Source organism: Stylophora pistillata, chromosome 8 (genome assembly GCF_964205215.1).
Source record: "Stylophora pistillata chromosome 8, jaStyPist1.2, whole genome shotgun sequence".
NCBI classification, from domain to species: Eukaryota; Metazoa; Cnidaria; class Anthozoa; order Scleractinia; family Pocilloporidae; genus Stylophora; species Stylophora pistillata.
In genome coordinates, this window is record NC_142526.1 from 30,817,672 (window position 1) to 30,839,341 (window position 21,670).

Here is a 21,670-nt window from a genome sequence, read left to right on the forward strand (position 1 = left end):
AAATAAAGAAATAAATAAAAAAGAAAATTATCAATGAGTGGTTTAATTAAGGCCTCATTTCCTAAAATAAAAATTTACTGACCAGGGAACATATTAGGTGTCCGTCTAAACGGAGGATAACAAACCTGTCTTATTTGCATGTGACAAAAACTGTTGCTGAATATCATGGCACTTTCCGAGCAGTTCCAGAGCAGCTCGGCCGAGAACGCTCATGAACTTTTTAGAATCGGGTTCCTCTTTAAGCAGTTCAAATAACCCACGGACGTATTCTAAAAGGCACAAAATGAAACACTCTAGAGGAATACCCTTTTAGATACCTAACTGTAAACACAACTATAAATTACAAGCTACGCCAGCGGTTTGCCATTTCCATCCGTACAACTTTAATTTCTCAACTGGATCCTTTATTGCTCGGTGCATTTCAGTGTTTTCTTTCCTATCAACACAGTAATTAGCGATATTGCCTTCTAACTTAGGCAGTTTTGCCACTTTCACAAGGAAATGAGCTTTGTGGCCCTACGAAACTAATTACTATTAATTGTCAGGAAATACGTCAAGTCATGTAATTAGGTTCAGTTCGACTTTGGCACGGTAGAAACACGACCCTGATTCTGACATATCATCGGGCTAGTGTCATACAAAATTAGGATTTACTGAGGCAAAGTATCCATTCGTTCGCGTAATTTCCCGCGAGAACGCAATCCCCCCAAAATAGGAGGCACGACTTTTGTCGAAGTTTTGTCGCACAATTAATTTCTGAATTAAGTTCGTCGCGGCAGGCGTACCACGTCTAAACTGGGCCTGAGATGACAGTCCAGATACAGTTTTCTCTCGTAGCCAACTCACTCTCGCTTTGCTCTTCTTTAAAATTTTCGGCTTCTTTCAGCACAGGAATGATGAAATGAAGTTGAAATTACAAAGAAATAAAAATATGTAAGTGATGAAAAATATTTTGATAATTCAATGATAAAGCATTTCGTTATTGAAGAGTAATTTAAAGTCAGAGGAAGCTTGGATCTTTGTGAATGAAACTGGTCAGTTTGTATCATACTCAACTACTTTATGAATCAAAAATGAAACTGCAGAACGAGTTAGAGTCCTCCTGGAGTATTGGATGTTGTTGAATATTCCGTTTCTACCAAAATGATGCTGCTTATTTCCTTTGTTTTCCAGAGAAACAAAGTGACATAAAAGCTGGCCATACAAAAGCAGCCAGTCTTTCTCAAGGCTTGCAGATTTGTTCTTGTAACCAAATCTTACCGATTCAACTATATCCTGCAATGCTTTTAACTCTTTCTTATCTTCTGGATCAGGTTTGCTGCCATTATTGTCATTCCTCATCCCTTCGTCGAGTACTTTTGCTAGTTTAGCTGTTAGCTTAACTTCGGAATCCTCAACTATTAGATCGAAATGTGGTAAAAGATTAGTGTGTTAGTAAACATACCGTTAGTGAAGTTCAGTAGGCATCAGGCGCGACAAGTTTTCATAACGCACGAGACACGCCCTCAATTCCAAACGTGTGCGTGTAATTCATGCATCTCGCGAGCGTTTACTCTGACTGTGCTGAATAATCTGAAATCGTTTCAACATGTGTAAAATTTCACCGATTTTTGAAAGCTTCACTTGAGTTATTGGGGAGCTACTCCAACAAATAATCTGCGCGAGTCGCTTGATATGCTTAAACTCTTGTTCTTAGGCCATCGTAGCTTGATTAAGAAAATAGGACAAACAGCGGTGATAAAAATTGCATTCCAATGCATTTTATATAGAACTTGACGTTTCGTATGCTAGTCAACATATATTTTCAAAAGTGAACCGTTACAATTGTTGAAAACTATATATAGTGAATGTAAGAGGTCTGGAACCTAGACTGAGACGAAAAGAATCTACAGCAGTACATGTCTAGACCAATGAGAAGTACTGGCTAAAAAACCAACAACTTCTCACTACTAACATTGACATCAAGGGAAGGCTTTAGCTCTTGAATGAACAACGTCTCTTTAATTTTACAATGAAAGTCAGTTTTTCCTGACGCTAAAATGTCAAAATGATCCCGCATTTAATGTTGTGACCAGTGGTCTTCACATGACCAGCAATGGCTGATGAATGGTCACTTTTAGCTAGGGCCTTAAAAAGTTCTGTTTTCCTGTCATGGAGTCTTCGTTTTGTTTTGCCAATGTAGAACTCCTCACAATTCCAGCAATCAGCTTTATAAACAACCTAGTAGGGAACTTATGTCCTCTTGTTTTTGCTCCGGTACTGCTTTGCACAAATTCCTAAATAAATAAATAAAAAAATATGCAGCTAGTACTGAAAAATGAGGTTTCGAGCGAAAAATTGTAAATATTTTTCTCACCAACACTGATAGCCACGAATCTTCTACCTTCAACTGTGTTGTTCTATCCAAATAAATTGCTTTAAAATTACATGCTCCCTCTAAAATTTCAAGAAAGAAGCAATTGTCGCCGTATGTACCAACCTTCATTCCATTTTGGTTGAATTCTCTCAATTTTACCTCGGTGATGTCTTCGAAAGGAGCAAACGAACTGTGGACTTGCACCACAACTATGCATAACAGTAAAAATCAAATCAAACTTCTCATTTTTAACTTTGAGGGAGCAGCCCTCGAGTTCCTTCCTAGCGCAGGTTAGTGAGAACTGTAATTAATGTAAACTATCTTTCGAAAGCTCATTTATATGTCGGAATGAAAATAATGACGTAATGATAACATTTTTAATCAGCCCAGCACTTCTTGCATGAAATTTGTTAACTTTGGGGAAGAATCGTCAAAGCTTTGCCAGTTTCATGGAGAGTTCAAACTTTTCTGAAACTGAAAGCATCTCAAAGTCTTAGCGTTCAGGAACGTTGATTAAGCTTGGTCTCATACTGCTAACTTTGAATAGCCTGTTCATCGCGCCAAAGAAGATACAGCGAAAATGAAGTGCGTTTAAACTGACAGCACTCATCCAAATTCATATATGGCGCTACATTCCATTGTTTGTAGAAACTTTGTTAAGTTTTGTGGTGATTAAATTTACATTTAAAAAGAGATCCCTTTCCTGGACCGTCGTGACAAAAGCTTTTGGAAAAAAAATATTTACCCGCTTTGTATTTTTAAACTCAGTTAACTGATCTTTTCTTATTTTCCAAGCATGACTGCTCGACTTCAAAATATTCGAGTTAATAATTCCCTTTCTGTCAGCGTAAAGCTGCAAAAGAATGAGATATGTATTTTTCCTTTTTCATCAGTTTTTTTTTTTTGCTGAGGTTTCTACAAACACCAATTATCCTGGTATATTTTGAACATGAAATTATCATTACATAATCCCCGAGAGGATTATATCACGTCTTTTCGTTCTTTGTAGCCATTGTTCTTGCCCCCTGCAAAAATTCTCGACTACGTGCTGAAAAACTCTGCAAAGTTTCCCAGGCGTGTTTTTGGGAGTGTGAAAATACCCAAACCGAAATTTGGAAGTGCCATTATTTTACTCCTAAAATGTCGAGCAATTGTGCTTTTTTTAATGCATTCAATTTTTTTGCAAGGTCGAGCTTTTTTTTTCCTTTTTACCGCCATCCCTTACATGATATGACGTGTGAAAAGGATAGTAGGATTTTAACCAGTAGCAAAAGAAAATTATGGGTCCATTATTTTCTCTTGGCAACAGGAATCATTTGCACGTCGTTTATTTTGTGGAGTGAACATTTTAGATCTCGGTCAGCGTTCTAAGTTTCTAGACAGATTGCTTTTCTCTTTTTTATACTTGTAGAATGCAATTTTCTGCGTTATAGCAATCCATGAATGCAACCCACGCCTTAACGCGCTTTTGTTATGACAGGAAAATTTTAGAGAGTTAAGAAAATTTCTTTACCGCTGATTCATAATAAACAACCCGGTTTAAATTATCCAAGCTGCGGTCCTTTTGAAGACCCCGAGCCCTTTTGAAAGGGCGAGGCTTAAATTCATGTCCGGGTGCGGTGAAATCAGGAATATACGATAAGTGTTAATGAAAATCTACAAGACAGCTAGAGTGAGAAAAAAGAAAACCTTAAAAAAGATAGGCTTGATTAGTACGTACGCGTCTAACTTTTATCTTCCTTTTCTGGTTTGCTTGTACTCATTCAGTAATTACAAGTGGTGCCGAGAGAGCGGTTTTTGGAATGTTTTTGTTCAATTATTTTCGGCACCTTTTTTCTTGCCTTTTTTTTCTCATTCTTTTTTTCACACTTGCCCATAACAGTTGATGTTCACGTGTCAATTCAAATATAATTTCATACGGTATAATCACCGTAATAATAATAAGCGGTGACAGCAGGGTTTTTTTGGTATAATTTTTTGCTTAATTGCCTCATCAAACTTTGAAATTTCTAGAACATAAGAACTCTATTGGACCAAAGCAACATTTAATCATAGTTCTTTTAAATTGAGGTTTCTTTTAAGATTTGAAATTACACAAAACTTTACCATTGTACACTCATGTTTTGGGATATTCAAATTACTATTGCCAAAGCTGTTCTCAAACAACAATTAAAATTAATGACATCTATTCCTTTCAAGAAGTGATGTAATACCCTCGAGAAGGCAATAAATGGAACAATGGCTCGTCATTTTTATCATGTACCTAAAAAAGCCCGTGGTAATTTTCTTTCTCCATGCACTCGAATTTGACGAAATACATTCTACGCCTGAATTAAAAAACGACTCCATAATAAGCACTTTCCAAAGAGTACTGCGTGCATACGCGTGATTTGCAGTACTACATTAACTCGTACCGAAAGAATGCCGAAAGAATGCAAGAAAAGTCCTTTGTTTTGCTTCTAGGACAATAGCTTTGAGAAAAAAACTTACAATTGTGACGTAATTAACTAGTGTATAAAAGCTAACCCGGATTGCTTCACTGAACCATCGTTTCAGCTTACCCCGCAGCCAGCTTGGAAAGAATCTGCAGAAATGAAGGCTTTCATTGGTTTTTGGCTGTTCGCCTTTGCAACTGCTGACATCTACCAGTGGGTCGGCCTTCCAGAAGAGAATTATAAACAGCTTGATAAGTTGCTGAACGGTAAGCGTTCTGCATTTTCCTTTCGGTAAATTTTGATGGTGTAAGACGTCGATCTTCGTCCGCCATTGAACTGAAATAATTATATTTCTCGCTCGCTCGTGCCTTCTGCAAAAAGCTACGTACTGCAACACTACAGCTGACTGTTAGTCAGGGATGAAAATAGTATGTATGGTAGCCATAATTGACGAAATTTTTACACGTAAAATTAATTGCTTTGAGCAATACCATATTTGGCCCATCAGTTCTCAGTCGCAGCGTAACGCCCTGATGAGTTTGACATAATTTTTGAGTCCATTGATCTCGCTCGTTAGCTCCTTCTGGGTCAACAGCTTCAACAATTTCTTAGAAACTTTAACATGTTTCCGATGGACTGATTCAATCTTGAGTTCTTGACTGATTAAAACTCCAAGGTTTTTTGAAGTTCTTTTTCACTTCAGAGCTATTCGAAAATAAACTATAGAAAGCCACAAAGAATCCACTACAAAGTAATCAACGAAATATCTACACTCGGTAATATTGAAATAAATTTTTACTGAGTGAAGTTTTTGAGAATAGAAAAACTTCGATAAACAAGTATGTTGCAATACGATCGCGTTATCCGCTGAGAAAAATTTAAGCATGCACCGAAGTTTCTAATTTTTCAAAAAAGATTGGTAGAGCAGGGAGAACTTCTAGTACCACGTGACGTATATCATTATGTTCAACATGCGAAATAACTGGTACCCATAGGAGGTGCGTGTTTTATCAGACTTCTCATCTGGTATTGCATCTTCCACTTGAAAGCCCTTCATCATCATCATCATCATCATCATCATAAACTTTCTTTCATCTCGAATTTTAGAGTAGCTTGTTGGAGCTAATATCTTCGAGAAAACATAAAATGGAGATTATCTGTATATATTCATACATATATCTGTGCAAGATCTAAAATACTATACTAAAATACACAGTATTTAGAAATATAATTATGTAACATATCAGTAGAAATTAAAAGAAAAGTGAAGATAAGCGGGAACGACTATACAAAGATACGGCCTTGGATTATCTTTCTAAAGTCTTTAAATGCACTCGTGCCTTGATGTTTGTTCGTTTGCCTTTTGTCATTTCCTTTGCGTCAAATCAATTCTTTATCAAATAAACGCTTCGTGGGAGTCGTCACTTTCCGCAGTTCTGCAAAACAATTTTGTTTTGTGTTAAAAAAAAAATAATAATAATAAAATAAGATTTGCTCATTATTTCTCTTGACAGATGAAAAATTTACAAGCAGAGGATTGCCCGAGCCACTGAAACCTGGTCTTGGAAATCTGCTCATTAACGATCATGGCGAGGAGAAAGAGGGAAGCGAAGAAGGAAGTGGAGAAGGATCAGGGGTATCAGGGGTATCGGGGATATCGGGGGAATCGGACGGATCAGGCGGCTCCGGAAAACCACCTCCAGTTAAAGACGCCATCGAGGACTTAGTTGAATCGGTAAGACGGGGATATAGTAATCTAATTAATGTGTTTAAAACTGCTGAACGACTAGCTTCTCACTCGGACTGTCAGCGAACTGACATAGTTGAGTATTGGATACTGGTTTTAAGTAGCGAGTCTTCTTCGATGATTGCCTCTATGCAACCGCGAAGTCTTTTATTTGTCCGTCACGAAACTCACTATCAACTCCGTGGTATTCATTCTGAACTCGACATTTCAATTTAAAAATAGCATATCAATTAATTTTTTTTCTTAAGCTTTCACCAACCAGACCAAAAAGGGTATTGGGGTACATCGGCCTGACACGTTTTAGTAAACCAGCCGAAATAAGATTACTTTTTTAACACTTTATTTCCGTTTTTTGACGTTACCTAAGAATTTTATTCCTCCTTTTTTTTTTTCTGCTTCAGTAGATTTTTGTTATGGCAAGGTTCTCGTAATTTCTTTGTCTAGGATAGTTACATAAGAGCTGAAAAGCTTCACTTATTATTAAGTAAAATCTTTGTCTGTGCGATTGCAGCTTCACGCCATAATACCAGCTTTAAAAATACTGAAGAAGGCAAGAGACGAGAAGAATCAAGGTAATCTTTTTATGTTAAGTTCCACGTAGCTTATTGCAGAATTTCGACCAATGCGCAGCAATCAACAATTCATCTTCGCGGCTGAAAACTCCATATATTTCAAAGTTTAATTGTTTCACCTTTGCAATACCATATCGTTGCCAATGAAACAATTTTATAAAAACTGATCGAAGCAAGGTTCAAAGCAAAAACAATGAATATCGTAAATGATAACAATGACCTCGGTTCAAGGCGATAAACTTTTAGACAACAGTCATTTTCGGATACACATTGGAATAACACGAGCTTCACTCTAAATGGAAAAGTTTACAATCTTTTCAGAATACGCACAGCAGCTTGTAGAAGTGATAAAGCATGCGGAAGATGATGCCGACATCAAGATACTTTTAGGTTACCATGTGATGAAACTGAACGAACGCTGTCACCAACTAAAACTGGCTTTTGCCCGCCATGCAAACCAATCAGGTAAATGTGGTTGCTCATCGTTTTGAATTGTTTGTATATTTTGACACTGTTCTCTGTTGAGAATCTTAACGTCTTGGTCTTAGATTTTGTTCTACTTTATTTTTTGTTGTTATTTTTATTCAAGAATTAATGGACAAAACCGTAAATTATTTCAAAAATTTAGTACAGAGTAATTATTATCGGTTAGTTATAAGTCCGTTAGGCCCTCAATTAATACAACCTTGAACTTTAATCGTGTATGTTTTTGTATTTACACCAGATGACAGTTTCAACGTCTGTAACTTTTTTTTTTTGCAGGTTTACTGGACCACCTAGGTTCGGATGACTTGGATTTCACCAAGATAATGGGGCAGGTCATTGAAGAAGCAGAACAACAAGCCTTTGGTAAGAAATTCATACAGGTTTGTTTATATATCTGAAAATAGGATGAAAAGCATTGATTTCCTTTCCACTATTTACTTAAAAAAAAAAATACCTGGAAGCTGGATAAAAAATTGAGAAACTCAATCTTCATGAATATATAATGCAAGTTTAAGCTAAAAACTCTCTCCAATTGGTTTTCAACCTGGATTTTTTTTTTTGGTGAATGTCCGAACATTCTTAGGTAACAGAAATATGCTCTTTGTCAGTCTAATAGGAAAGCATTAATATTTTTTAACACTTAAGCTAGCCCTTACAAAAAAGGATAACCTTGAAGTATACTACAAGTATACTGCATCAATAATAGTTGTACTGCGATCGTACTTAAATAGTACCGCGCGCACTTTAGCTAAAACTGCAGGACCATTTTTGAAGTACACTTTTAAGTAAACTGCTCAAGTGAAAATCATTTTCTTTGTTGTTGATGTAGAGTACAAGCATACTTTAAATGTCTCGCACAAATGTAAATCATGTTCAAGTCTGATTAACCCTTTGCATACTAAGTGAACACATGTTTCCAGATAATACCTTTACCACTTTTGATACTTGTTTCTTGTTGAACTTAAGACACAACATTATGTAAGTGTGTAAATTGTGCCGGCTAGTTGATGTAACACCTATTGCAACCTAAAACGCCCACAATGATTCCTGATATTCATTGCAGTGAACCGTTCGTATGGAAACAAATCCCAAAGTGCAGCATTTTGCTCGAAGAGAAACACCAAAAACATGTCGATCTTTTAAGATAAAAACTTGCTAAAAAAAAAACAAAAGTTTGCGTTCAAATCACACCTCAGGGCCAGATCTTGGAGTCTGGCCAGAAAATTCCTTCTCACTTTATCTGCCAGCCCTTGTTTTTTTATTTTATGAAAGCTAGTGTCGCGAACACAACCGTTACCTTGTTCATGCCCGAAAAGAATTCTGGGTAATTCCACCATAACTCGAAAAAAGGCAACTCCTGTCATTTCCATTTCAAAGAATTTTTAGCATCGTGTCGGGCCATCCAGTCCTACCAGCAAAGTATCGCATCGATTAAAATTTTTACCGGTCAAAACTTGGCCACATAGCCGTTGGTAGGTCCTGGAAGCCATCCACAGAGGGGCTCAAGAGGCAACTTCACTTGTGAACTCGCCAAGCTGGCAGTAAAGCATCGTTGGCGGTCCAGTCTACAAGAAACCATCTCTCAACTCTGTTTTCCTTCAGAGGCTTGCCTCTGCCCACATTCCAGCTTAATGATGCCGTCGGGAGGGCTTCTGTAGAGGGAAAATGGCTCGAAAAACACTTATAAACGGCCAGAAAATCGAGAAACCGAATCGATTTGAACGCATCCAAACACGAACTGTTGATCTAGGTCATGTGAACTCAAGGTCTGAGGCCATGGTGTCTCAAAACTGCAAATACTGTAACGCATGATCCATATAAGGACCAACAAAGTGAGGTTAAGTTTGTATCGCCAAATTAGAACTGAAAAAAGCATGGTCGTTTTCGTATTCAAAGGGTTAAGGTGGCTGAACACAATTTTCGTACGCGCTTTTCCTGACGCAATTCAGCGCGGGCACAAGGATTGCAAAAAAACAAACACGCCGTCAATAGAGCGGTAATTTTATTTATTAAACATGTATCCGCACTCTGTACTATTTTTCTCTATAGTTGGCGCAGTGTATTGAGGGCTTTAATCTTTTATTACAGATATGTTAGAAAAGTTAACGGTGCAAAGAACCCTGCAATTCTCAGCTTTTTCGTTGTTACCGAGAGAGCCCAGTTAAATGCAGCGCGTGCGTAGTAAGTAAAAAAATTGCGTTTGAATGGAAAATTGCTTTCTTGGAAATATGCCTATTTCTTGAGAACCACTCATTAGAATTTCACGAAATTTAGCACGAAAATACTTTAGGAAATAAGTAACTGGAGTATGGAAAAAAAATTGATTTTTAATAAAAGAAATTCTAGATAATTGAGTGAACCTTCAACAGGGGATAATTAGAGATCTCTCTGTTAGATTGTTAGCAAAATGGTACTAACTTGTGAGTATCGTTACAAGCTCGTTGCATGCAAATTATAAAGAAAAACTAATGACTAGATTTTCTAAAAAGGAACAAAACCGATTTTAAAGGTCTGTTTATATTTATTCATGTCACCTTGGCAACGGCACATACGTCAGCTTAACTATCCGAAATACAAAGTTTGTGTTGTTAACTTGCTTTCTGCCAGTTTTGGCGACCGAGAGACAAAATGGTGAAAGAAACACCGGTATCAAAAACTGTGTTCGGCCACCTAAGTAGGAAATAACTATACTGAAAAGGTACTTATGCTTCAGTTGGTAAAGGTAAGTTACCTTCTCAGAAGAATTATATTACACTGTACATTAACTCACAACTTTAAAAATACTATCCTCGCACAGCTCATGCTCTTCAACTCGTAAATATTAAAGAGATAAAAAAATTCTCGTCACACACTAAGAATTACAGAAATTTGCCTAAACAAACTTATCAGGACCTATGGCTCATTTTTTTTTCTTTGTTAAGATGTTTTCGAAGCATTTACGCACATTGCATTCATGAATGGACTTAACAACTATCCTGGAGCAAAAGCTATCATGGCAGTTGGAGGTTTAGTGGCTGATGCTGCATGTGATACCAAATTAGATGGTAAGCATAAATTTCGTTGTATCTATTTGAGGGTATCTATGGACTAATGGCTTTTACGGCGGGCGATCAAAATTTTCGTCTTCAATTCTACCAGAGTTTATTATAATATGAATTCGTATTCATTTATGACTAATATTTCTCGTATCAGTCGGAAAAGTACCTTTGTGACAGCCTGTGTGCTTAAGATTAGATGAGGATTATTATAAGAAGAAAATAGATCAGGGTGCAAATGTTAAGAAGATGCTTGTAGACAAGAGATTAAAAAAGATACTTACATGAGTTGATAGTGACGTAACACTTCATTTAGAACCTTGATAACAACTTTTTTAGCAGCGGCACAAGTGTGAAGAAAATTGTAATAACGGAAATGTTTCCTTTAGTGTTTTATTCAACGTCATTACAGCCTGTTTAACAATATAAAGCGTCTTTTCTATACGATTTCTTAGGTCTGGTAAAAATAATTGGGGAAATTGTGGAGAAGGAAGACAAAGAAAGTGACTATGATATCTCGGACAAGTTTATCCCATTCTTGTACAACCCACGGAGCAAGTTTTGCAGAGGAAGTGAGTCAGAGATCCTACATTCCCTGAACTTTCCCCCTCTTCATTTTTTACATTCTCTATATTTCGTTTAAAGTCAGCCACCACTATAATCTCAAGTGCAGTTTTCCAGTAGCTTCCACAATCTTATCCTTTCTTTTTATCCAACCAACCAGTTGTCTTCACTTGAAAATTGTTTACATTTCTCAATTTTTACTTCCTTTTAGTGCTCTCGACTTCCCTTTCATAATATCATCAAAAGATTAATCCTTTTGTCTAATCTCAAAATATGAACTTGTATATCTCAGTGAACAATTTGTCCAAACCATCTTTCATTGGATTTTATGCACTCCGCTAACTACAAAGCATTAACGTTTCTTCAAAAGAGACTGAGTCCAAGGGCTAGCAGTGTACTTATGGAGGGCTCCGCATTATTCAAAGTCGTCTTAGTCATAATCAAACCTTGTATCCTAGATTTTATCCAGTCCTTGAAACCAGAAAAAAGCATGAAGGCCAGATTCCTCAGGCTCGTTTTTTCATATTGCAAGGAAGGTATGTTCTTTTTATTTACCCGCTCTTTCCTTGTTGCCCTTGATTCTTATGATTCACCCAATACCAATTTCTCTAAACAAACGTCATTGGATTTGTATGGGAGACAGTGAGGAGAATTGGTACAAAGATCCTGGGAACAAAAGAACAGCGCTCCAACTTCCCGCGTCACAACGCTTACCATGATCTGTAAACGTTACAGACAAACAGAAAAGTGGAGCCATTTTTTTTTCATAAAACAAAGGAAAACTAAAATATTATGCCATGTCAGCACAAGCTGTAAATTAGCTGAACCAAGTGAAAAGGAAAAAAAATTTTCCTTAACTGCTCATTTCTTTTTCATTTCCTTTTTAGTGAGATTTGCTAGATTTGCAGTGAGCACGGTGTTGGATGTAAGTAATGTTTCATCGATGCATTTCTCCATATATGGTGTTAATGACGATCAGTGATACGACTAACCTCTTTTATATCATAACTCGATTATGAAAATAAATAAATGAATAGTTTTACCTCTTTCGTAAACAATTACAGAAAATCAAGCTCTACAAAAAATTGGTAATTTTGCATAAGGTGGAGGGAAAACGTCTTCAAGGTATGTCGTTATCCCAATCTACACCCCCCCTCCGAAAAAACAGTTAGAAGTTTAAGAGCCTTGGTCGCTAATAATCAAACAAAGTAATTTGTGGATCAGTATACCCCAAAAAAATTGTGGAAAAGCTTACTATTAACGCAACAACTTATTACTCTATTTGGGCAAAGAACACACTCGAGAGAGCAAGGGATGCAGAAAAAAAGTTCCTCTGACAACTAATTCGTTCAAACACCAGAAAAGTTTTGTGAACATTTAGTGTGACATTTCTAACATGTGCGACACACTTGTAAAAAATTTGCCACCCCCTGGTACAAGTTCTGTCTATAAAGGCGTAATTTTGTGTCTCGTAGCTCTCCACTTACCTAACGCCTTAGATTTTTTTGAAAGAAAGTGTCAGATAAGAAGACCATTTCCTTCTCCAGGAATGATCAAGGCCGTAACAACTCTTATGGCGAGTCACAAGGTAGAGAAAGCTTTCTTACTCGCTGGCGACTATGTTGTGGACAGCATGAGAAGAGCGCTTCTGGTTGGTCTCGCTGTGCATAAAAAAATGGAATCATTACTTTCAGCCGAGGAGAAGGGTGAAGAGAAGTGGGAGGAGAAAAGTGAAGAGAAGGAAGAGGAAAAAGGCGAGGAAAAGAGAGAAGAAAAGCCAACAGATGACAGGTTTAAAACATGACGAGCTTTGCCCATCAAAAAAATTTATGCAAATTAGGCTAAGCCGGATCTGAGTTCCGCCTGGCAATTATTAACTGTAAGAGAAGATCTCAGTTCGCGCCCACAGCACGTTCAAGGTGTTGCGGATGAAGTTTCGGTAATTACTTTTTGGCACTTTTCGGCGTCAAAATTGCATAGTTTGGGTAACCCAAAACCCTTAAGCTGACCTTTCTTGTCATAACACGAATGTTTTCCAGAAAGGGACACGCGGTAATGTCGGTGTCTCTCGTGTGCAGGCATTTTTCCAGGTAAAACCCTCGCGTGAATCAACTCATGTTTAATTTAACGCTCCTTTTATGCGCACAATGTAAGCCAAAGCAATTTTATAGTTAAACGTAAAGATCAGAACATTTTCTTCTAAGGATGATAAATGATCGACGCTGAACTAAATTATACGCTGAAGAAAATGCATAACAGCATAACATGTAAAAGAGGAAATTTGGAAAAATACGAAGTTACGGAAACCATGAAAATCTTCGATTTTTAAGAAAGGAAATTTTTATAATTCCAAGCTAAGTAAGCTTTTCTAGTGTTTCATTCTTTAAGGCTTTGTGTAGAGCGGGGCCTTTGTTTTATAAACCGTAAAACTTAGTGACAAGTCGAAAGGGCTCGCTCTTGGTTATGATACCAAAGAGTAGAGGGACACCACGGTGATCTTCCAGGTGTTTGATCATCGTCGCCGCTCGTGGTGTACTTCGCTACTTAGGTGAGCGAGATCGACGTTCTTCCTCTCTTTAATTCTGACAGCTGTGTGAAAGACCTGATCCTTACAATGTAAACACGGTCGATTGTGCTTTTTCAGTGGCGGCTTTAACGCTCGTCCATATTCAGCGCTTATCCTAAACATGCATGGCATCTCTAGCTATCTACAAGACACGCTGCGATGTATTATTCGTCCATGTTCAACACAACAACTGCGCTAGTGAGATAGAGAATCGAAAGATCACATTGTTGCGCTCGAGGCAGAGTGCGCTAACTTTGCCAAGTTCTACAATGGACAACAGATCGTACGGCCTCCCGCAAAAATAAGGACAAGGTCTATCAGTTACAAGCAATGGATAAGTGGAATTGTAAAAAGTTTTAATTCGTCCGTGCATCGAAAGGCGGATGGTATGTAATTTTGCTCTTTTCCGTTCTTCACACACTCGAATAGCTGTTAAAATTAAATTTAATTGCGGGTTGTGCAGTCAAAATGTAACGTCGCCCAACATGGTTTTAGTTAAACCAGTGTCTTCTGAGGCGCTTCCACCAAAATAATTTAGAAGGGAACAACAGCGCTAGCCGATTTAATATCTTCTCAAGAATATGTCAAAGTCTATTAAAACGCAGAAATTAAAAATAGTAAGAATTGGTGGTTCATGTTAAAAATCATTAAAGAACAGTTCTCAGTTTAGCTCGATAGTGCTGTCACTTTGCACCAGTTGTTCATAGTGACTTACTCATTACCTTCAGTATTTGTTCGAGCTTTTCTTCGACGAAATAAGGGACATACAAGAAATCGCAACTCACCTCTAAAACAAAAATAATAAGCTCTTCTCCCAATTGGACACCAGATATGACTGCGTAGTAATAATTGCGTTGTACGCGAAGTTGCAATGTGAGAAAAATGAGTGAGGAAAATAATTCTAAGTGCTGTACAGCGCGGTTTTTAACATAGATTACCCAGCTAAATGACCTGCTTGTCTTAGATATTTATGATAATACAGGAAGGTCCCCAAGGAATACTAATAACCCGGCGTGTAATTTTGTGATTGACAAAACCTGATGACTCAGGTACATGTTTGAAAGGGCAAATCATTTGGTACATTTCACTCCAGAAGTAAATAATCTCTTAACTTTCGTAATTATTATTTTGGTTTCAGGCAAATGGTGTCGAGTTGAAAGATACTAAGTTCCTGAAACATACATCCAAGCTTTGTTAGCAGGCATGGCGAATGCTTTTATAAACGTGCGAGGGTAAAAATACATTTGCGGCCCCCTGTATGGAGAGAAAAATCCAAAGTTTTTTATTACAGGGATGGTAGAGTGAATGATGTTATTTCTGGTCTGAGTCATCAAAGTTCTGTACCATTAGAGTTAAGAAAAGCTATCGGGGGAATATGGAGGTTGCTGCAAATAGTAGCTGTTAAACTCTCAACAAGCTTTACAGGCGGCCAATTAAAGAGCATGGGGCAAGAAATCAAGCACGATTCTCACCCAGTAAACTAAAATGGTTGTTGGCAATTGAGATGGACGAGCAACCAGGGAATTTGAAGTAATCTGGTGGCCTGATCTTTTCTCAGGCACTAAAAATGGGAAACTGACCTTGCGATTTTATGTTCCTAAAGTGATACTTTGATTACTTTGATTTCAATGATGTGTAGTACACAGTCTAGTTGACTTGTTCGTCATGTTTCCATAAATTTAGTAGCTGTTTCTTGGCAGTTTTTGTAAGTTTGTAAAATGTGTTTTGCATTTAGAGGAACAAACTTGTCTGTAGAAGGCTAAGATTAAACCCTGAATACAGCAAAATGACCCTGTAATATTAATGCAATTCATGTCTAGCTGGGCGCACTATACTCTGATGCCCTTCATTCTGTTGTAACTAAATTCAGAGGAAAAAAAAACACCTGGAGAAACTCTTAGAGGGATAATATCTGTGGACTTTCACCATTTCTATGGTCATCAGGAATGACAGAATAAAGCAGTAACTGTTCACAAAGTCTTAATTCACTTAACTGAAAGAATAATGAGTTGGAGGGAACTATAGATCATTTTTTTCCAAGCATCTCTAATAATTCATAATGGAAATAATAATAACATTGATAACAATAATAATGATAATAATGATAATAATAATAATAATAATAACAATGATAACAATAATGATAATAATAATAATAATAATAATAATAATAATAATAATGATAAAAATATTTACAATAGTTAGAGAAATAATGTTCATTATCCTGATGGTTATAATTCCTATGATTATTTCCATTAATCTAATCATTATTATTATCATTCATATTACTATTATGATTATTTCAATGTTTATCTATGAACAAAATAGTGTTATTGTTAGTCTAGCTGAATGAGTATCCAAGTGATTGAAACTGGGGCAAAAACAAATTAAGAAAAGACAGAAAAACCCCCAAAACTGTTCAGGACTGCAATTCTTGAGTTGGCTCATTGTGAAAGGTTTTGGGACTTCATTAAGCTAGTGCTGTCTGTAGTGGGCCCTGTGTCAAAGAGAGAAGAGTAGCAGCTGAATTAATAATAATAATACTAAGGACAATGATAGCATTGATTGACCAAAGTCACCCTATGACTAATAACAGATGATACGTGACAAACAGCATAAGTAACACACTTTTCAAAACAAAAAGAGCAAGCTAAAACTGCCATCAGATAAAAATAACTGTCCATAAAAGACTGACAGCATAGAGCTGAAAAAAAAAAATAGGGACTGGTTCTGCCATCAGATAACAACAGTCCATAGACTGACCACCCAAGAGAAACAGAACAGATCGGTGGTTCTGCCATCAGATAACAACAGCCCATAATGGACTGACTACCCAAGAGAAACAGATCCACCTGTTAGTTCTGCCATCAGATAACAACAGTCCATGGACTAACTACCCAAGAGAAACAGAACTAGGCAGGTGGTTTTGAATCAGAAAACAACTATTTAAGACCTCTGTACAATGTGTCTTAGAAAATCTTCTGCATTCTAACAATCTATTGAAGAGACAAACTATCAGGAACACTTGAATTTCTATTTGGGGGGAGGGGGGAGGAATTAAATGAAAATCTACTTGCCTCAGCATGCCATCCTCACTGAGCAGCCTATTTCAATTTGAAAATGATGATCACAATCATAAAGATAATGATAATGATAACAATAAAAAATCATTATTATTATCATTTATATTACTATTATGATTATTTCAATGTTTATCTATGAACAAAATGGTGTTATTGTTAGTCTAGCTGAATGAGTATCCAAGTAATTGAAACTGAGACAAAATAATCTCAAGAAAAGCCAGGAAAACCCCAAAAACTGTTCAGGACTGCAATTCTTGAGTTGGCTCATTGTGAAAGGTTTTGGGACTTCATTAAGCTAGTGCTGTCTGTAGTGGGCCCTGTGGCAAAGAGAGAAGAGTAGCAGCTGAATTAACAATTATAATAATAATGAAGACAATGATAGCATTGATTGACCAAAGTGCCTCCGACTAATAACAGATGATACGTGACAAACAGCATAAGCAACACATTTTTCAAAACAAAAAGAGCAAGCTAAAACTGCCATCAGATAAAAATAACTGTCCATAAAAGACTGACAGCATAGAGCTGAAAAAAATAGGGACTGGTTCTGCCATCAGATAACAACAGTCCATAGACTGACTACCCAAGAGAAACAGAACAGATTGGTGGTTCTGCCATCAGATAACAACAGCCCATAATGGACTGACTACCCATGAGAAACAGATCCACCTGTTAGTTCTGCCATCAGATAACAACAGTCCATGGACTAACTACCCAAGAGAAACAGAACTAGGCAGGTGGTTTTGAATCAGAAAACAATTACTTAAGACAAGCCCTCTGAACAATGTGTCTTAGAAAATCTTCTGCATTCTAACAATCTATTGAAGAGAAAAACTATCAGAAACACTTGAATTTCTACTTGGGGGGAGGGGGGGTAAATAAATGAAAATCTACTTGCCTCAGCAAGCCATCCTCATTGAGCAGCCTATTTCATTTTGAAAATGATTCAATCACAATCATAAAGATAATGATAACAAGAACAAAATCATTAATAATAATGATAATTATAATAATCATAACAATAACTACAATGACAAAGTCCGTGTTAGTCTGGCCTCTACCTTGCAGAAAATACAGCCTACCAACTGAAGCTGAATTCTTTAAAGGCATTGTATTGCAATTGGTCATTGAGGCACTCAAGCTACCTCAAGGTACGAACATTGAGGGGGAAAAAAGGGTCTGTAAAATTGACTCCATGCTGATTCGAGATGAGAAATCTGTGTTCGAAGCTTCTTCAGTTCCACTCCAAGGGAATTTACTCTAGCTGATCTTTCGGTAAGTTAGGAAGCGAGCTCTTCGGAGTCGTGACTGAGTTTGGCGCCAAAAGATAAATTTTTCGCGCCTTCGGGCTCAAAGTCTAACGTGGCGGAGTTCACCAGATTTACGATAGTCATAAATCCCGCAGATTTAATAAGTTCGTCGGGGATTGTTTATTACGGAGAAGATAGACCAGCTATTAGACAGAACGTGAACACAACGTGAACGAGGTCGGGAATCCTGGCTAACCCCACTACTTCGAACGATGAGTTGGCCAGCTGAAGTTCCCGTGTCGCCACACTTTGGATTTCGTCGGGAAATATCTTAAATACATCGCATATGAAATATTTACGCAAAGGAACGTCACATACCTCTTTCAAAAGTAGATACCAATGCTTGCAAGGGTCAAGTGTGGCACTTGTAATCCTGCAAAGACTCTGCGTGGTTAAGTTAGCCGGTGGAAAGCCGCACGTCGAAAATCCTACTGCCTCTATGACTTCATTTCGAATGGTTTCGAAATCGAAAACATGATGCTTTTCGACATTTCGACATGAAAAATCTCGTCGAGGTTTAATATTATAATATTGGTAAGAATTTAACCAGGATACGAGGCCAAGTCGTGCGACCGCCACAGGTTTTGTACCAAAACAATAACATCGTGTACTACTATCGCAAAGCGTGAACACTGATCGATCCAGCAAGTGACGCAATACTGGAAATTCGATACGTAGTTATTCAGGTCGTACGGCACATGAAAATTGCGATATCTTTTGTTACTGTTTTATGGCAAACCAAGCGAAAGAATCATACCTAAATAATCGAAAGAGAGGCTTTTCGAATACGGCGCCTCGCCGGTATTGCCTCTTCTGTGAAAAGGAAGGATCTTTGAAAGACTACGTGATTAAAAATGTCGTTATAAGGAAACAGGCAGAAACAGAGAAAACGCAGTATTTTATGACCATTACGCTCACAACAAACTTCATTTCATTTCATGATTTTGATTTTCATCGCCAACAGATGACTTCGCGTTAACTCGCACGCAATCGCGTATCTCTCGTGGATTCGTGGACGCTAATCTGTATAATTACATTGTGGTGTAATTAATGTGATGACATCCACCCAACGCCTTCTTCCCCAAACCTCGGCATCAGTTTACGATGCCTGCTGAGAATTTTTTTCTTGAGCAAAGCTCGTCATGCTTGCTGATCTCGTTGAGGAGAACCTGGATCAGCTATCAGATGCTCTCAAATCTACCACTTCCGTTAATTAGTCATACTGTGAGTAAGAAACTTTCCCGTTTCATTTAAAATGTGCGTTTAGCTCTGTTTCCAGATTCTAAGAAATAGATAGGAAAGTTCCTTTTCAAAGAGTCGCTTATTTCGACGAAGAATAGAGACAAAAAAAATAATAGTATTCGTTAGCATCGTATGGAATATTCTTATCAACTAACTCCTAAATGCAAAACACCTTTAATTTATAGCTTCGATTGTTTTCAAATTTCCTTTGGTCTGTTTTAAATTTGTACCTCATTTCCACTCGTATATGTTTTATGTGCATTAGCTATGGTCTTTTCTGTTAGTCTAACAAAAGTTTTTGTCTTCATTTATTCAATTCTCAGGTATACCTATCAAGTTGTACCACACGGTTAATAAATTACCGATCATTTCACAATCGTGAAACATGATACGCCGAGTTCAGTCTTTAGTTAGTACGCACTTCTCGCCTTTAAATCATGTTTACTTGGTTGAAATCCAAATAAATTTCATATTTAACAAATGTTTTGTTGTGTATCATCTCTCACTTGTGTTGCCCGCAAGCGAACTAAATGAGAATTAACTGGCCATCCCCTTACACTCGACTAAACTAAACCTTTCCTATTAACACTTTGGAATCAAATCCATAATCAAATATCCAAAAGATAGAAACATTGCATTGCATACCGGCATCTTTTTGCCAAATTTGTTCAATCGACAACCTTGCACTACATCCATAATTTCCTACCCCTGATCACAAAGTGACGTCATGGCACCGCAAAGGACTCTTCGAATCTCAACCTAGTTCTCAGGGTCCTCTCTTTTTCTCCCTCGAGAGAGGAAGAGAGCCGTGTACCCTGGGAACGAGGTAGGTCAAATATTTCAACGCAGCTTGCTTTGATTGATTTTGAAAGCAGTAGTTTGCCTTTTAAATTTCTTTGGGCAAAGCCTTCAAATTATATCACTACAGAAAATCCCAAATTTAAACGCCATTTCATCAAATTTGCGAAAGATGCTGATTTACCAATTGCAACATTGAACTGTGTTTGTTATTTATCAACTCCAAAATGCTTCCAAGTGTTTAGATTTACCAGGCGTGTTCCTTTCTGCCTGCGCGGGAAAAACTGACCGCTTTCAAAAGCGAATTAAAGCCTGCTGAAGGGTCAGTATTGTGATACTAAAACAATAACTTCACCGTACTGAGTCCGCTTCATCTTATGAGGAGCACAACAACAATGACGTAGCAAGAACAGAAGAAGCACGGACAAATTAAAGACTCTCAATCGTTTCCGCTGGAACATACATCACAATTGATACGATTTGATCCCCATATACTGAGGAGCATTAAAGTTACAAATTAAATTTCCATTAATGTAACAGAGATAACTTAAAATGACCGAGGCAACACAATGAAGTCCAAATCGTCGAGGTAAGTTTTGGGCACGTACGCATACAGTACTTGAATTCTTAACATAAAAGGGAATTTTTGCTTGCTGCCATTCCCTTTATCAATTCGTAGATGCACCTCGAAAACGAACACCTCAGATCTATCGAGATTTTCATTTGGAAAATTAGGGTTTTTAGACGGAAATATTTCATACAAAACCAAGAACTCTTCATCGCCAATAAGATTAGCGTCGTAGTAAAGGACGAGGAGTGGCGGGATTCTTCAAACGTAACTATGCTACGACAAAAAAGCCTCAATTTATAAAGTGAAACTCGACGAACTTCGAAGAAGTCGCAAAGGCTGGCCGTCATCAATTATGACGCCAAAACGGCAACCTCTAACCCAGTGAATCTGGGTTGTCACATAGCCGTCGCCCCGAAAACGCCTGTATCTTAAGCACCCTATTGTCGATAGGGTCACCGCCGGCCGCCAAAGGTGTTTTTGTTTTTAAATTTTCTCAGAATTGGACATTTATTCCGCATTCAGGAAACCTCCTGTTTTAAAATTGTTCTCGGCGTATCCTTTGAAATGATAAGCGCAATTACGAGACAGCCGTTTATTGGGCCAAACTAAGTTGATATAATTTGAATATATCAACAAAGTTGAAATGGTAAATTGCCCACCGTAACGATTACAAAAGCTGACGTTTCGAGCGTTAGCCCTTCGTCGGAGCGATGATTTCGCGATGATTTCGCTCTGACGAAGGGCTAGCGCTCGAAACGTCAGCTTTTGTAATCGTTACGGTGGCCAATTTACCATTTCAACTTTGTTGATATATCCAAATTATTTCGTTACTCCTACCGACGCAGCCCCAAACAGTTTCTTTCGAAACTATCAGCCTTTAACTAAGTTCATAGTTTCCCCATTTG

General features: G+C 37.5%; 1 protein-coding gene and 3 long non-coding RNA genes across 4 annotated transcripts; 3 read left to right on the forward strand and 1 right to left on the reverse strand.

The window, feature by feature from the left end:
* The first annotated feature begins 4,907 nt into the window (after window positions 1-4,907).
* LOC111322501 (uncharacterized) lies at window positions 4,908-12,999 on the forward strand. Its single transcript, XM_022925610.2, has 11 exons — window positions 4,908-5,057; window positions 6,306-6,526; window positions 7,050-7,110; window positions 7,432-7,575; window positions 7,873-7,959; window positions 10,518-10,640; window positions 11,087-11,203; window positions 11,654-11,731; window positions 12,083-12,120; window positions 12,260-12,320; window positions 12,743-12,999. Exons 1-11 carry the CDS (start codon window positions 4,949-4,951, stop codon window positions 12,997-12,999), a joined length of 1,296 nt encoding a protein of 431 aa, XP_022781345.2. The 5' UTR covers window positions 4,908-4,948.
* Window positions 13,000-14,073: 1,074 nt separating this feature from the next.
* LOC148725823 (uncharacterized) lies at window positions 14,074-15,548 on the forward strand. The gene is made up of 2 exons (XR_015991002.1): window positions 14,074-14,147; window positions 14,900-15,548. It is a non-coding gene; the product is annotated as an uncharacterized LOC148725823 (long non-coding RNA).
* LOC148725824 (uncharacterized) lies at window positions 15,021-18,359 on the reverse strand. Its single transcript, XR_015991001.1, has 2 exons — window positions 16,839-18,359; window positions 15,021-16,258 (listed from the first exon to the last, which is right to left on the reverse strand). It is a non-coding gene; the product is annotated as an uncharacterized LOC148725824 (long non-coding RNA).
* A 772-nt stretch (window positions 18,360-19,131) lies between these two features.
* LOC148725825 (uncharacterized) lies at window positions 19,132-19,877 on the forward strand. Its single transcript, XR_015991000.1, has 2 exons — window positions 19,132-19,378; window positions 19,720-19,877. It is a non-coding gene; the product is annotated as an uncharacterized LOC148725825 (long non-coding RNA).
* Window positions 19,878-21,670: the final 1,793 nt, after the last annotated feature.

Bases quoted from the DNA above. Each gene is read 5' to 3' on its own strand.
- LOC111322501 (XM_022925610.2), top strand. From the start codon at position 4,949: ATGAAGGCTTTCATTGGTTTTTGGCTGTTCGCCTTTGCAACTGCTGAC. The intron at 5,058-6,305 runs GTAAGCGTTCTG...TTCTCTTGACAG, and splicing joins GCTTGATAAGTTGCTGAACG to ATGAAAAATTTACAAGCAGA. The intron at 10,641-11,086 runs GTAAGCATAAAT...ACGATTTCTTAG, and splicing joins ATGTGATACCAAATTAGATG to GTCTGGTAAAAATAATTGGG.